Source organism: Platalea leucorodia (genome assembly GCF_965183815.1).
Source record: "Platalea leucorodia genome assembly, chromosome: 3".
In the NCBI taxonomy this organism is placed as follows: Eukaryota; Metazoa; Chordata; class Aves; order Pelecaniformes; family Threskiornithidae; genus Platalea; species Platalea leucorodia.
In genome coordinates, this window is record NC_138825.1 from 107,142,622 (window position 1) to 107,158,600 (window position 15,979).

At 38.8% G+C, this 15,979-nt stretch overlaps 1 protein-coding gene across 1 annotated transcript in view; it reads left to right on the forward strand.

The window, feature by feature from the left end:
- Positions 1-2,927: 2,927 nt before the first annotated feature.
- Positions 2,928-15,979, forward strand: part of TPO (thyroid peroxidase) — a gene marked incomplete at both ends in the record, with an annotated part of 58,757 nt that continues 45,705 nt past the window's right edge. Inside the window, 2 exons of the mRNA XM_082305496.1 lie at positions 2,928-3,008; positions 15,243-15,336. Of these exons, the coding sequence (XP_082161622.1) occupies positions 2,928-3,008; positions 15,243-15,336 (175 nt within the window). The remainder of the gene's footprint in view (positions 3,009-15,242; positions 15,337-15,979) is intronic.

The window sequence follows — 15,979 nt, forward strand, 5'->3', positions numbered from 1 at the left end:
GCAGGCCACAGCCATAAAGACCAGTTTTGGCCGTGGAAATCAAGGTATGGAGAGAGGGATACATAACAAGTGCTTTCAGTCTTAGACAGAACAAAACAGAGTCAGGGTCTGGCCTTTGCCTATAATCTGGAATAAGGAATTAGAAGCACTCCCACTTCCCATGGTTTAAATAAATACAGCCAGTTGAGATTTACTGGGAGACATAATGACCACGATATACATTTGCTTCAGTGAGAGATTGGTGCTGAAATCTTATACTGAAAGGTGCTAAACAGCAAAATGACCGCAGCCATCAATGCTGGGCATAATTCAGATTTGTAATTTCAGATTTCTTGTGTATTTGTTCCTTGCTTTGCTAACAGAGGAAAAATGTGACACGTTAGGATCACTGTCAGCTCTACTGGGAAGATGTTTGGAAAAAGGGACTTCAGAAAAGTTTTATAAACAATTATTTTTTTTTTTTAAGTCTTCTAGTATATCTAGCCTCTAAGAAGAAAACACATTTACCACCATACAGGTGATACTCATATTGCTAATAGTGGAATCATCCACCTGTAGGGACTGTTAATTGTAGAAAGAAATTCTTCCTAAAGGAAATAACAGTATTTCAAGAAGAAGAGATTATATTCTGAATGAAAAATAAATCCTGAATTTAAGCCTAAAAGAAAAACAGAATGTGCTAGTAATGGAGCTGAGCTTGCTTTCTTAGGTAATGCCAATACACTGTAATCAAAGACAACCTGTAAGCAGCTAACACATTGCAGTCACCCCATCTCTTAGTCTTTGAATCCAGAGGTATCCTAGTATCACAAAAGTGTATCCGAAGTGAGACTTAGGCAACTAAACTGAAAGTAGAGATGATTGAAAAAGCAAACACAGGAAAAGTCTTCTTTCTGTCACCAAATCTGAAAGCTGTAAATCTTTAAACGTCCTTAATGCCCCCAAGTTCCATGCGTGCTGATGTGCTCTCCAGGTAGGCAGAGGGCAAACAATCGCGAAGAAGGCTGCTTGGTGCAGGGAAAGCCTTGATGCTATAGTGCATCTTTAGAGTGCAGTCAGACCAGTCTCTTCACAAAATGAGATGGCAGCTGCCATTTCTGTTAAAATATGTACTTCCAGGTGGGGAGAGGCAGAGTGACCCCGTTATTTAACTGATTATAGCACTGGACCCAGAGGGGGAAATGTTGTTTTAACAAGCGAGCTCCTAGAGCAGCTAGGTTTTTAGATGGTATCGTTTCCTGCCTCTCCCCCTTCTCTGCTCAGGGCTACCCCCTGAGAAGAAGCAGAGAAGAATACGTGCCTGCATCGTAGGTCACAGTGTGGCATTTTAACTCCCGCAGTCCCTGAAGGGTCTAGTTTAGTATGGCAGCCTTTGAGCAGCAGCAGTGCGGGAAGGACAGGAGGGGCAGGGCAGACAGCCAGGGAGGCCGCACGCTCTTGGAGCAACTACTCCTCTTTGCCTCCGCATGTGCCGGCGCCCTTGGATGTGGTGTTGCAGCTGCCGCCTTCATCTCAAGAGGCTGCTGTGAAAGGCAGCACTTTTTGGCCTCCTGCTGAGGTTGTGCTACTATCGAGAGGAGGAGGCAGATTTGCTGAGGAGGGAGAGTAAACACAGATTAAGGTGCAAGCTTTTGTAACCCAGCAGGCAGGGCACTCATTTGGGGAGGTGTAATCCTGAGCTCCGGTCCCCTTTCCAAAGAGAAAAATGCAGAGATGTGAGGAAGGTCTCATTTATGTGCAGCTTAAATTGCATTTTACTATGACATATTGGACTTTTTCACTTCCCTGTGGTAGTAAATTGTGCTTCTCATGGCAATAGATGTAATTGCTCTGCACTAAATTATATTAACTATTTCAGATGGTTTGTTCTACTTCATGCTTGGAATGACAGAGCTGAATTATTTTCTGCAGTATGGAGCTCAGAAGAGAAGAAAATTCCTGCTGATTGATTGGGGAAAAAAAAAAAAAAAGTTTGTTTTTTTTTTTTCTCCTGCAGGAAAATGTTTAGACAGTGGCTAATTTTAAAGTAATAAAATTTCTTTTGTTCTTACGATTTTTAATGCCGGTTGCTGTTAGTTGTAAACTTCCTGACTTTCCAAAAAAGGGAGCTGTTCTTCACTTTTATTAAGCTGAGTCATACTCAGTCTTCACTGCAGCCCATGAACTCAGGACTGGTGGTGTTGCACCTGACAGAGAAATGGGTAGGTTAATTTTTAAGTACTCAAAGAGAAAAGGCTGTCTTCCTTTTCTTTCTTCCGAGAGCTGGACTTCGTTGTTCATATGCAGCCTTGTTGAATGATTCAGGTGCAGCTTTTGTACATCCGAAGGAGGAACTTTACTTGATAGAGTCAAAAGTAGAGCAAGAAGAGCTTAAGACTACTTGTTCAGTATCTATGCCACCTGTGAAACTCCCATTGCATGAAATACCTATTGCCTACCCAGCACAGAGGTAGCTGGTCTAAGAGCCTACCCTTTCCTACCTAAGAAGCTGCAATAAGCTCAGATTTGCAGAACAGTCTTTTCTTGTGCTCTCAGAGTGGGTAGTTCCCAACCCAGCAGCAGCCCCAGGTCCTTTCTGCAGACCTACACCAGTCTGACGGTTTGGTAGGGAGCACTACAAAATCAAAGGATTTTACGTAAAGGATATTTGTCTAACTAACATGAAGTATTTAACGGTTGGACTTGATGATCTTAAAGGTCTTTTCCAACCTAAATGATTCTATGATTCTATTACTTATTCATGTTTTTTAAAGCATGTAAGGTCCTCCCTGTTAGATACAAAATTATGATGGAGATCAGGAGAATGGTTAAGTAAGTGACAATTAAAAGAGACCCAGGACAGAAGAAGCAGGGTAAGGAACAAAGAATATGAAGGAAAAGGGAGGGGGGGGCGATGGAGAAAGGAGAAGCAAATGGAGGGTGGGGGCATGGAAAGGGGTTGGACAACTGGAAGTAGAAATGTGGGATCAGCAAGAGGGACCTGCATGAAGACAGTGAGAGAGGTAAAGGTAAGTAAGGGAAGGGATGGAGGGAGGGTGTTTGGCCTGGAATAGTGGCAAATGCCCGTACCTTTGACTAAGAATCGGAGGGGTGTTCCCTCTCAGATCTTAACACTGAGCATATTGAGTGTGCACTGGAGTGGGGGGGCCGGAAGCAGGATAGAAAAAACAGTGAACAGAGCTGGATCAAAGCGGGGTGTAAGGTAAGACATTTCCTGGTGATGCAGATGAGTTGATAGTTTGTTACAACCATAAAATTACTGAAAATTGCTAGAAAAAGATCAAGGCTGGAAGGAAAGACCTCAAAAGGGGAGGGCCTTCTATTTGAGAGTCTTGTCCAAAATATTTAAATCTTATATATTTTCAGGTCTATTTTGTTGTAATTTGTGTTCTTATCCAACTCACTTCAGAGATTAAGTGGATTCACTTTAAGGAAAGGGTGAGACAGTTATACCTCAAAGCTCCGGCCAATGTGGGGAACATGGAGAAAAAGTGAAACTTCAGGTCATAAATGAGCTCAAGGTATAATAGAGCTGAAAAGAAAAGAGGAGAAAGTAATTGGGGGTTTGAACAGAAACTAGTGAGGAAAAGCAGAGAATCAGAGCAGTCTGTAAAGGGTGCAGAGACAGCTGAGCTGCGTAATGGCTTACACGCACAGGTCAGGTTAATGCTGACACATGAAGCAGATTTAAATGAGAGGCCACAACTTTATTTCTACACAAGTATTGTATCTAAGCATACCAAAAGCCTTTTGACTAACTGTCCTTTGCCAATTCATTCTTACCTATTTCATTCTCTGAGCAAGCTTTTTATTCTTGAGAGCTATTATAGCTGATCAATACAAGATACTCTGAAATATGAAAAAAATACTATTAGACATAGGATGTTACTAATAATACTTTTAATGGAAGACCCTTTACATTTCTGTAAGAGGACCCATGTAACTAAGACACATTGTGCTTGTGCCTGTTCAACCTTCCAGCATCTTCTAAAACATCATCTGGCCTCCAGATCTCAGATCCAAATTCTCCAGTACAAAATTGGAGCAAACCTGTCAGTACACTGTATAAGATGAACCATAAAGTACTGGGCTCTCAAGGGAAGAGATGAGCCCACTGTCTTCTGCACCTTCCTCCTCCTTGAACTTCCAGATTGAATCTATATGTCCCTGGCATTCTCAGGGCTAAAGGAGTATATGTACACCTGCATGAAATTGTACAAACTGGAACACCCATAGCTTCATGAATGTCTCCTTCCTGGCTCTCAGAGAAACTTTCCTGCATCTGCTGTCCTGAAACCAAGATGAAGCATCTGTCAAACCGTTACCCAGATCTGGCACATGCACTATTTTAAAAAGAATGTTATGGCACAAGCAGTGGAGTGCAAAAGTCGTCACAAACTATGGTCCCCGTGGGGCTCTAGCCATCTGCTTGCTAATTATGTATACCACAGCCTGGCTGTTGCACAGAAAACAAACATTGCTGCTGGCAGCTTCGTCCTGCCATATAATTACTGCAACCAGCACAGGCAGAATTCCAGGAAATTTATGCCTTTTTCGCCCATTACTGTTGCCACTTTTTGCATGTTCCCCCTTTAAAAGATACACCTGCTCTTTCTGCCATCTTCTACCTCGTTCTAACCTGCTTGCATTTGCCTTTCCCGAGCTGTGCTACTCTCTCTCTGACAATGAAAGTACATCACATCATTACCCAGGACATGCTTCCTATGCCACAAGAACTTTGCTCATATTAAGCTAATGTTGATATGGCAGTGGAGTATTTAACATCTTTTATGTAACTTTGCATAAGGTCACCATTTTGATGATATATTCACCGCCCTGGCAAATAAAGCTGTTTTTCTTTGTCTCAGATGAGATCTCAAGAGGTGACAGTTAATTCAGAGCAGTCAGGCCAAACTCCTCTGGTGGACGAATCTCTAGGAAATACAAGGTCTGTGCTCATCAGCATCTTCCTTTCCTTGCCACTGCTTTTCCCTGTGTGTGAATAGCTCTCTCCTGTGCCCAAACAGTTGGCAACAGAGGACAGTAGTCCACTGTGTTCATCTGTTATGGACCGACTTGGGAAGAAACAATCTGTGAGAATGAGCATTGCCTCCCCCAGATCACAGGCTGTTTGGGCCCTGTGTTATGCTACTGGATAGTTCTGCTGTTGCACAGGCACGCAAATGTGATGACTTTTTATTAATGCAAATTCAGATACTTAGGTGCTATCGCAGTTAGGCAGCAAATGAAAAGAAGTTGAGGATCTAAACTTCTCTGTGCCTCAGGGGGAAGCGAATATGGATATCATTCCTAGATTTATGTATATTAAGAAAAGATACCTGGTGTCATAATATTATTTGGTTTTAAGTGATATATGAAGATTATAAACACATCTGTATGAGTTATACATGAGTTCAGACTCTGCTTAATAATTTCTGCAGGTAGAGGAATGATTTCTTACTCACAGTCTTTCAAAGGTATTACATTATATTTGTCACATCCCAAATCTTCTACTGGTCCTCTTGTATAGTGTGTTCTTATTTATGGATGAATACCCACACCGAACTGATTAATCGTGTCCTCCTGTCAGAGCTCTAGGAAGTTCATTTTGTCCTACAGAGTGGCCATCAGCAGAGCCTGGGCATGTTATTGAGTCTATTCCATCACACAGTGAAGAGTCTGAGATACTTCTGTGTTCCATGCTGGCCACATTCAACCACCTTGAAAAAACGATTAGAGAGCACCCTTTTTTTCCCCCAGCTGTTTCTCTACTGAAGACTTTTTCGTTACCTCGATACTAGTAAATTAAATTATATCAGGAAATGTTCAGGATCTGAGTTATGATTATACCTGGGTTAAAATTGTGAAAATTCTCTCTGATACGATTTTGCCCCAGGCCAGCCAATGGTCTGCTGAACAGCCCCTAGGCATGGCTGAGGAATTAGCATGGGCCAGGCACTGTTCGTTACAGGAGGATTAGCTACACTTATCTTGATTTGAATAGGAGATTTCTAATAGTACGGATGAAAGCTGTAGTGTTTCACGTGCATTTAATTTACTTTGCAGAAGCAGCTTTCCATTCCGGAGACTCCAGTGTTCATATACAAGCTCCACCATAAGGCCTTGATACCTTGTACCAGAGAAAGGCACCCATGTCTTCTGTGTGTGCCTTTTGGATGAGAAGAAATTATTTGATCCTTAATAACATTACTGAAAACTAGAAAGCAAGCTGGATATCAAAATGCTGCAAAATTACACAGTTCAAAACATGGTATGGACTTATAGCACTTATAGTAACATAGATACATATTTTGAGTGCATTCAGCAGTGCAATGAAACCATAAGGTTAGAGCTCTTTTTGGGGGCACATGTTGCCAGTGTGCTACCAAAAAGCATCTCTAAATGTTGCTTCTCACCAAAGGACATTTCTACCAAGTGTTTATTTCATTATTTTTGATGAGAACTGTGATCCTCTCAGAAGGCAAATAATTCTGCTTTCAAATATCATTGATCTTACTAGTGCACAGATTTGTTTTTCTGTCAGCCAAGAAAGGGCTGCCTTGTGCATAAGGGATCACCTGCATAACTGAAGAAGTAAGGGGTACATTGTTAGGAAAAACAGATATTTTCTAACTGTGGTACCCATAGCAATATGGAAAAATGTCCTGGTAGTTTGCAGCAATATACACATGAGCGGATATCAGGTGATCTGCCAAACAAGACCTCATCCCAGACTGCCCATGATTAACTGCCTACATGCCATTATATACCCTGCACTGAGCTGGTGGTTAAAAAATCAGCCAGCCAGATGGTCATCGATGGGAGGCTGCCCAGGCAGAGCTCCTTGCTGCCCACAGCGCAGCAGGGCCAGGAAGCCGGGCAGGAGCGTGGGCTGGGGAGGATGGGAAGGGGAGCGGGTAGGTGTTAGCTCTCAGTCTGCGGGAGGAGTGATGAAAACACGGGTGGAGGCATAAATTTGCTGTTCTTTCTGTCATTTCTTGCATTTGTGCTCCTTCTTGCACAGAGCTGGTACCACAGTACCAGTCACTGGTACTCAGGGAAATTATATGTGAGAGCCCTTAACAAAGGCATGCCCAGAGGGCCAAGGAGCTGTGCAGAAAGCTTTCCTTCTTCTTTTTCTTCCTCACTGCACACCCTTGTAACCTCTTTCAATTTTTAATTGTTTTTTTGCTACTTGCAAGTTATGTTTTATTTCCTGGTCAAGATTGTTTAACCCTGGTACAGCTCACAGGCATTGTATCTTGTTACACCTTTTTCTGCAGAATTGAAAACTTGCTGCCTATAGGGCTTTTTTCCACGTGTAAATGCCCAACTGCATCAGATATCATTCCTCAGCATTTTCTCACCAAACCAAGCACCGTCACTGTTTTAAGGTTCACATTGTTCAAGCTTACTCACAGTCTCCAGACCTCAGAAGTGGACATGAACTTGTAATAGTGTTATCAGTTCCATACATTGACACCAGATCAATTATTTCTTTTTTAATTCTCCTTTTATATCTCAGGGGCACACATTAGTTTCTCTTGCCAGAGCATTAACCTGAAGTTCTGTTGAGAAACTTATCAGTAATGATTCCTTTATATGTTGGTTTTTTTTTCCTGAGTCACAGCTTTTCAAGATTCTCTCATTATATGTATGTTATCTGCACAATTTATTTCTAAAGACATTGCCTTATATTTGCCTGCATTGAAATAATTTTGTTGGATTTGTCAGTCTACCATGGTATCTATTATTAATTTTGCCTCAATTCAGATATGAAGACTTCAGTGAAAAAATGAGTTCTTTTGTTGTATCTGTTTCTATGTAATTTCATATATATATACCCCTACATAGAAATACACACACATTCACACACGTACTGCTATACCCCTACATAGAAATACACGTACATACACACACCCCCTGTTCCTTCAGCTATTTGGTAACCTCTGCTTAATTGTTTACAAAGTGTTGATTCTCATTAATATTCATTTAAATATGATGGGTTTTGTTCTTGTTATTCGTTACTATTTAATGCTGCATGCTTGATAATTCTCTTGTGCCTTTTTCAGCTGGATGTTTCAACACAAAAATGAGAAAGCTATAACATCTCTTGTTTGTTCAGTCTGAGAGTTTTCTAAAACATACTTTATCTAGCTACAGAATGCTTCAAACTCAGCAGGGCATTAAAAATAACAGCTCAAGTTTTGTGAAACCTTAACGTGACGTCAAATAGCCAAGATGGTTTTATTACTCAGTCACAAGGCTCACTTGAACACTAAATGTCCCAGAGAGTAGTGCTGTGTGACCTCTTAATATCGATGCTCATGAAGAATGTTTCATTTAACTTCTTCAGATCATTTGCTTTCCTGATTTGTGACAGACTAATGGAAATTTGGAGATTAATTCAGAAGCACACTCATTTGCTTGAGTGAATATGAACTTGGATGAAAACAGTTCAAGAGTATCTCATTAGATTTAAAATGTGTTTTTCAATTAACAAAATGTGTTTATAATGTAGGCTGTGTCTAGTGAACAATCCATCTAATGAGCTGGTGGCCATCTTGAGAGATTCTTTTATTACTTGATTTACTGAATAGAAGTCTAATTTTTCACTGGCTGCTTGTTTCCCTTTATCGCCTCTTTCTCCAAACTGTTTGGCAATTCCACTTCTGAAACAATTTCTTTCTGTGTTAATATCTACCATTGCCTTTATCTTTGAATTAATCAAAAAATTAATTAAAAATGAAATAATAAATTTGGAAAGTCAATGCCATGCTTGGGAAAATGCAACCTACCAGGCAATTCACTAAAGCAGACCGGCAGAAAACATTTAAGCGTGAGGAGGAATTCAAGCACTGCTACTCCAAGTTATTGGAACATTTGTGCCCACAGAGGGGCTTCCACATCACAACCTTAACAGCAGTAAGGCCTAATTTTGGGAAAGGTATCCAGCCTAGATGAAAACAGACTTTTTGGACAGCGTGCAGAGAGAGCAAGGCTTTTCAGAATGGGATGTACCAATGCTGTCATACTGAGACACCTGACCCAGCTAGTAAGAACAGCTGAGAACACACAACTACCATAAAATGTGCTTCATGGTACAGCATTTGCACTGCTCACTGCAAGGCAGGGTCTTTCTCCAGTCATGATTCTCTCTTCTCTCCTTTTATAGGTGTCCATGTCCTTTTCTTAAGCACTTTGACTACATCACCTCTTTTCGTTCTTTCAAGTGATTGGTACAAAATGAAAACATCTTGCCACTGCTTGGATTTTTGCAGTAACTTGGTGTTGGGAGGCAGGAGGTGAAAGACATTGCTCCAGTTCCTACTGCTAGCCCAGGAGCTTCTGATGTGAGAGATCCACGTGTCATGGTTCCCACCATGGTTCCCACCAGGGAATTATTCACACAGTATTTCACTCACTGCAAAGCACTACAAAGGGAGGACAGGAACATTCCCCATCTGTGGACACTTTACGTATGGCAATGAATCACTCTCATTACCGGCACCTCCCAATTTTCCTTCTGGGATCTTTAATCCTCTTGTGAATTTGCCACTAACCATGCTGAAAGCCTCATTCACAGCAGGCAGAATACCAAAAATGGTCTGTCATAATTGTATTAGGTGGTCATTGGTTTTATTTTCCTAAAATAATTTCTGTTTAATGTTAAGTTGTAAAAGATCATGCTTGTTATCTTGTTAGTCAACTTTAGTTAGCTTTATTTCACATGACATATATCACATGACATATGATGTATCTACCCACCATCCTTAAATCCAAGACATAAACTTCATTATATGACACCTCCATAGTCTCTGCAAGAAGGCCATGCATTGTAAGAAGGCAGAAATCTCACCATTAAGCTTACCATTAAAATGATCTGTCTGAAAGAGACTGAGTTTGGTCTGAAATCAGTGCTTTATCAAGATGAAAGATTAATTTTCTGTCTCATTTTAAAAAGAAAAGTTTTTGTGATTCAACCCATTGAATTTCAGACCTTCTAAGGACCTTAAAAATTGTTCATCTGTTCCACATTTTTCCACATAAATCATAATTTGCTCTTTAGTTAAGGCAGAGTTTTCAAACAGCGATATGCAGGTTTGGCATGAATTCAGACACAAGAAATTGAGTGGACTCTCCTCTGCAGCTAAAGTTACATTTATAGACTCTTGTTCTGCATTTATTATAAAATATAATAAACCACAACACATTTGAAAAAAAATTCTTAGGGATATTTCCTGTAACTTGAGTTTTAAATATGCTTGCTCACATCAGATATGATGTCAATTTGGGTTTAAATCAACATTTTAACAAGACAATGTCATGGTCTACAGATTTATTCCATTAATGTTCATTGAATTTCAGTAATCCCAGTTATCTACATGTTATATTCCACCTGTTTCTGAGAAAAATAATTTATCTGAGAACATGATTTCAGCATCATACACTAAAACTAGTATGTAATGACCAAATCATATTGATCACACTCAAGGCAAACCATTAGCCTAAGGAAAGATAAGAATATAAGATACGTTCCACCAGCCTGGGACAACTTTTCTTCTTCAGGATGAGACCATAACTAATCTGCAAAGGCAGAGACATTATTTTGGAGAACAAGCATGGCATTTGGAAAACTAGGCGCTGAGTCATCCAGATGGATAAATAGTTTATTCAGCCACAGACCATCACACTCTTCTAGATCAGCAAGCTGCTTGTTCCTTCTTCAAGCTTACTTATTGCAGCCGTAAAGGTTCAAAGCTTTTCTCTTCCTTCTTTGCTTATAGTACTTACTGCTAATCTGGATGCTCTTAGTTACTGTAGAGAGCCATTTAGTTATTTACTGTCCTACTTTAGTTTATTTCCTGATCTTTTTAGCTATATGTTAATCATGTGACAACAAATTAATCACAGAGCCTGAGGAAAATGGAATAACTTCCCCCCATCCCCCCATCCTATTACTCACTGTCTTGTAAAAAGACTGAAATAATATCTGAACTATTTAGTTACCATAGAACTATTTGGTCACTATAGGTAAGTGTATTCTTTCAATTATTATTTATCATTTAATGTAAGAAGACAGCTACGTATACCAGTTAATCCAAATTTCAAGTCTAAACATAAGCCGTAGAAATTAGTCCTAAAAGCCATTTAGCTTTGTATTTTGCATTTGACAAAAAGTGACAGTGCTGAGAGAAGCCTGTTAAAAGAACAAGAAAAAATCCTGCCATACTCAATTTGTGATTCAGGGGGGTCCTGATGCAAATCTTGAATCTCATAGGCCTTGATATATTTTTATTACACAGAATTGTCAAAGCATTTCTATGAACTCATAAACTTTTTTTACCACAGCTTCTTGACACACGGTGTTCCACGGTGTAACTATGTGTTGTCTAAATAATTGCGTTCTTTTGTGTGTTTTCAACCTGCCACCTGCTTGACCCCTAGTTCTTTACTGGAATAGGCAGCAAATGATCATTACCTATTTTCCCTCTTCATCCCATTTCTGGCTTCAGAGACATCTGCAAGGCCTTCTATAACTATAGAGAATAATAGCAAAAAATGTTTCTAACAAAATGGAATTAATTCTAGTAAATAACTAAGTGCTTAAAGTGACTAGAAGTCATGGTGTCCATGAAACCCAGCTAAACTGATCTCTCCTTGTAAGCTGCTTTTCTTTCACCTTTTCTTGCATTTTTTGACTTGGTGACATTTTGCTGAACTAACTAGAATGAGAGTAATTGCTGTTATTTGTGTGATGTTAAGCTGGAACTTCAGCGAAATTGCTTCTCTTGGAGAATTGTACAGTTATATGCACTTTTTGCCTCTCCTCTCGCAAAAGAGTGTTCTTGGAATTTTAATAGCCAGAAGAGATCAGAGACTGGTTTTTCTATTATCAATTAGATGTCCATAGTAAAAGACTGTCCTTCACACCATGCTAAAGCCCAGGATTGCCAGTAAATGCTACAAAACAGTGTAATCTACTATCAAAAATAGCTCCTGCAGCTGCACAGATTTATCTTGGAGGTCTCTCATTCTAATCCAATGCTTACAGTGCAAATGTAAGAGTTATGAGGTTATACAAATGTGTCTGTTGCCTATATCAAACATCAGTTGAAATCGCATAATATTTTAAGCATGGGCTAATTTTTCTGAATACCATAGGAGGTCCACAGAAATTTGTATGTGTGAATAATCTGAAATTCTGTTGCTTTGGGGTGTTTCCTTGAACAGAATTTATCTTTTTATCAAAAACTCAAAGATTTACTTTATAAGTCTTTAACTTTTAAGAACACAGATACAGTATTGTTCTTCACGTGCAGTTTCAAGTCTTGGGAATACAACAAATTGAATGAGTCAATTTAAACCTTACTAATATTAATTTGTTAACTGTTAAGGAACACTTCTGCTTTTCTTAAGAGTGGTGTTTAGCATAAGGACTGGTTTATACTTGTCTTGTACTCCATGTTTAGACAGTTATTGATCCATGCAGTTTCACTGCTAGGCAGAAAGATCTGACACCCTTTCTGCAGAACAAATGGCTGAAGACAGGCAGCTAACAGAAAATCCAGAACAAAGGGGATATGTTCAGCAAGATATTCATCCAAATTATCTGCACTGGCATGTAGGTAGTATATGAATCTTGGATTCAAAAAATTAAGGTTGTTCTTGAGCCGCTAAACCTTGCCCTCTGAATTCTCTTTCAGCAGATTTCAATAACAGGATTCTGAATGAGCTCCAGTAGGAATGGGAATACAACGGCATCTGTCTGTATCAGTTCAGTGTAATTAAGATTTCCCACACCTTTTAACTAAAACTGTGTTTGAGGGTCAGTGGGGATTTAAACATTTATAATCTTAAATTAAAATAATGAAAACACAAAATAAATAGACACTGCCATTCAAATTTTTCATCACAGATCAATTTACTGCATGTAACCATCTAAAGCCTACTGTTGGCAAATACTTCAACTGCAACCAATAAACAAAGGTTGAGATCCTCATTTAAACAAACCTTGATGTAGGTAAGCTCTTTTTGAACTAAATGGGGAAGCTTTGATTTTTGTCTGTGAAACTGCAAAGAAAATCAGATCTGTTTTTCACTTTAAGATAACCCCTCAACTCTCAGAAATGAAACCTGTGATACTTGTGAAGTGTATGAAAGGATATAGGTGAAAGCTCCTTATTGTATTAGGTGTTTGGAATGGATCTGCTTTTCTTAATGCTTTGCTGTGCCATGGAAGAAGAGAGTCTTCTTTATGTTTTCTTATGTAGGGAAACAACCTTAAAAGATTTGCAATTTAGAATGGGCTTAAAGAGGTATTGCAAGTTTGACTTCTTGTCTGCAATCTTAAAGCCCCCAACAAAGGAGCATAAACATACTTTTCCAATAGAGGTCCGTTTCCCCTTACTCTCTGCTTACTTTTCACCCATGTCCACTCACTTTTGCAGGTAACAGGATTATGGCTGATATTCCTAAACTGAAGTTTGCTATAGTAACAACCTTGAGTTTCTTCCTCCAGTCAGTTCACATGCATGTAGGTTTTCTTTCACCATCATATACCACCAGCCACCAGCTCCAGGATGCTGCCTGCTACCCAGCACCTACTTTAGTTATCATCACCCATGGCAGAGATCAAAACACTGATCTTTGGCTCCACCTTGTGATCGCCCTGTCGAGACTAGCAACGATGAAATGAGGGAATCCTCAATCCTGATTCCAGCTCTGATTTTGATCCCTTTGCCTATATGGGAAATGGAAAAAACCAGCCAGTTAGAGTCTTTAGGTCAAAATACTAACTTTAGAAGAAGCAATAGGGTTGAAAAAGTGTAACTAAATAAAAATAGGCAGGCTCAGAAGTTTGAAATAAATTAGCCAAGAGAACAAAACAAAATAAAAAATCTTTCAAGGAAGTTGGTGGGCAATCTGAGGGTTGTCACCTGAGTTTAAAAAGGTCATTTTGGTAAAGCAACAATGCTAGAACACACAAAATAGAGCACAAAGTTGCTGCCTTTGTCAAATACATTGACAAAGAGAACTAGTGAAAAGTGTACCTAGAATTTACTTTACTGCATAACATGGCAATATTTTTTTTTTTAGTCTGAACATTTGTCCTTCGCATTTCCATGAAAACAACTCTGAAACCAGAACTGACTACACAGGTAGCTCTTGGTTCCTAGCAGGACAAAAATAAACAACTCAAGCATTAACGTCAGTTTCTGCTTTGTGGGAACATACTGTGGCCAAAAAAGATTTTGAAATCATTTGCATTTTTAAAGCTTGAGTGAGTACTGGTCCATAAAGCTGATAGCATAAGCTGGGCCCCTGGAAAGTACTTCACTTTCATATTTCAGAACAGTTACTGCCATCGATAAAGTACACAACTGTGGAAGATAATCTCCTCAGCAGACAAAAGGTCAGACTATAAAACTTTTGCTTGGTATTTTGCAGAACGAATTCATCATATTAACTCATGAAATATAAAAAGAAGGGGTGTTTTCACATTGAGTTTCTATGGGCAATATTGCTTCCCTGAATTTTCAGACTTGATTTATTAATTATTATTTTTTTTTATGTTGATAGAATAGAGAACTAAAAATATTTTAAAACTTTCAATCTCCAATCAACATAGTGCATGTGAAAAATGTTACCTCTTGGATAGTTTATGTATTTGCACTGCTGTAATAACTACCAGAAAACCAGTGCACTGAAGTGAAGAATGTAGCTCACATTTGCCACGTAAGCATATTCATTGTGCTGCTTTGATACCACAGCTATACATGGCTAAGAGTATAGAGGGGTCCAATCGATGTTATTATTAGTTTGGCCAGTTTCACTATCTTATGTGCAAAGACGAATTTACAATCAAATCATGTTAGTACACAGAGAAGTTCAAAATGAATGGTCAAATATTGTTGAATTTCTAATATGTAGGCTAAGTTTTGCTAATATTTTCAGAACATATTATGTTATAAATTAAAGTGATGTATCTCCTTGTGCTAGAAGTTTCTTAAAATGGAAAAAAAAAAAAAAGTAATAAGGAAGGAAAGAAAAAAGAGAAAGTAAATTACAGTTATTTCTAAAAATTAATATTTTGAACTTCAAAAACATAGTCAAACATGTGGTTACAAATCTAATTTAAAAGTAAAATTTACCATATGTGAGATATTATTTATAGTATGGCTTATAATTAGAAGATGAAGGTATGTATTTTGTCAACAATTATCTCTTCTTTCTTGTAGATGAAAGTGTTCATTATTTTGGGAATTTCAGCAGCTATAGCCTTCACAGCTGTTTTCTTTTCTTTCCTTCAAATAGGCAAAGATATCTTCTTCGGTAAGTAACAGAAAAAATATATGTTATTTTCTTTTCTTGGCGATTACTGTTAAGCTGAAAATACACTGGCACTGCAGACAGTTTAGCAATGGCAGTTTAGCTTAATCTCTTTTTATGTGCAAAATACACTGACTTCTGTGAGAACTGTTCCATGGGTGTTTTCTTTTAAAATACAGCTTCATAAATTCACAAAAGAAAACTTTGTATGTGTAACAGATCTCAATTATATATTCTTTGACTAAGAGTGATTTTACTTGGTGACATTCATATGTCAGATGACATGTTTACAAGCATGATTGCTGGATTTCTTTCCCAGACTGCCAATCACTATGTTTAGTCATCCCGAGCTAGAGTCAGTTGCCATAGGATGCCCCATGTGGCACCCTGCTGCTGCCCCACAAGGGTGCACATCTCCTGTGGGTCCATTCTGTGCCAGCACCCTGCGGATACTGGGGAGATTTCAGAGCATCTCAGATTGCAGTGGTGTCTATGTTCAAGCAATACAATCTTGCCATTTTAAATGTCAGAGCTATTTTATTTGCATCTGTTCAATCTGAATCAGTTAGATCTGGTAGACTAGTAATATAGCAGATACTAGATTGAAATTTAAGACAATTCTGCAGAGACCAATTCTACATAAAGT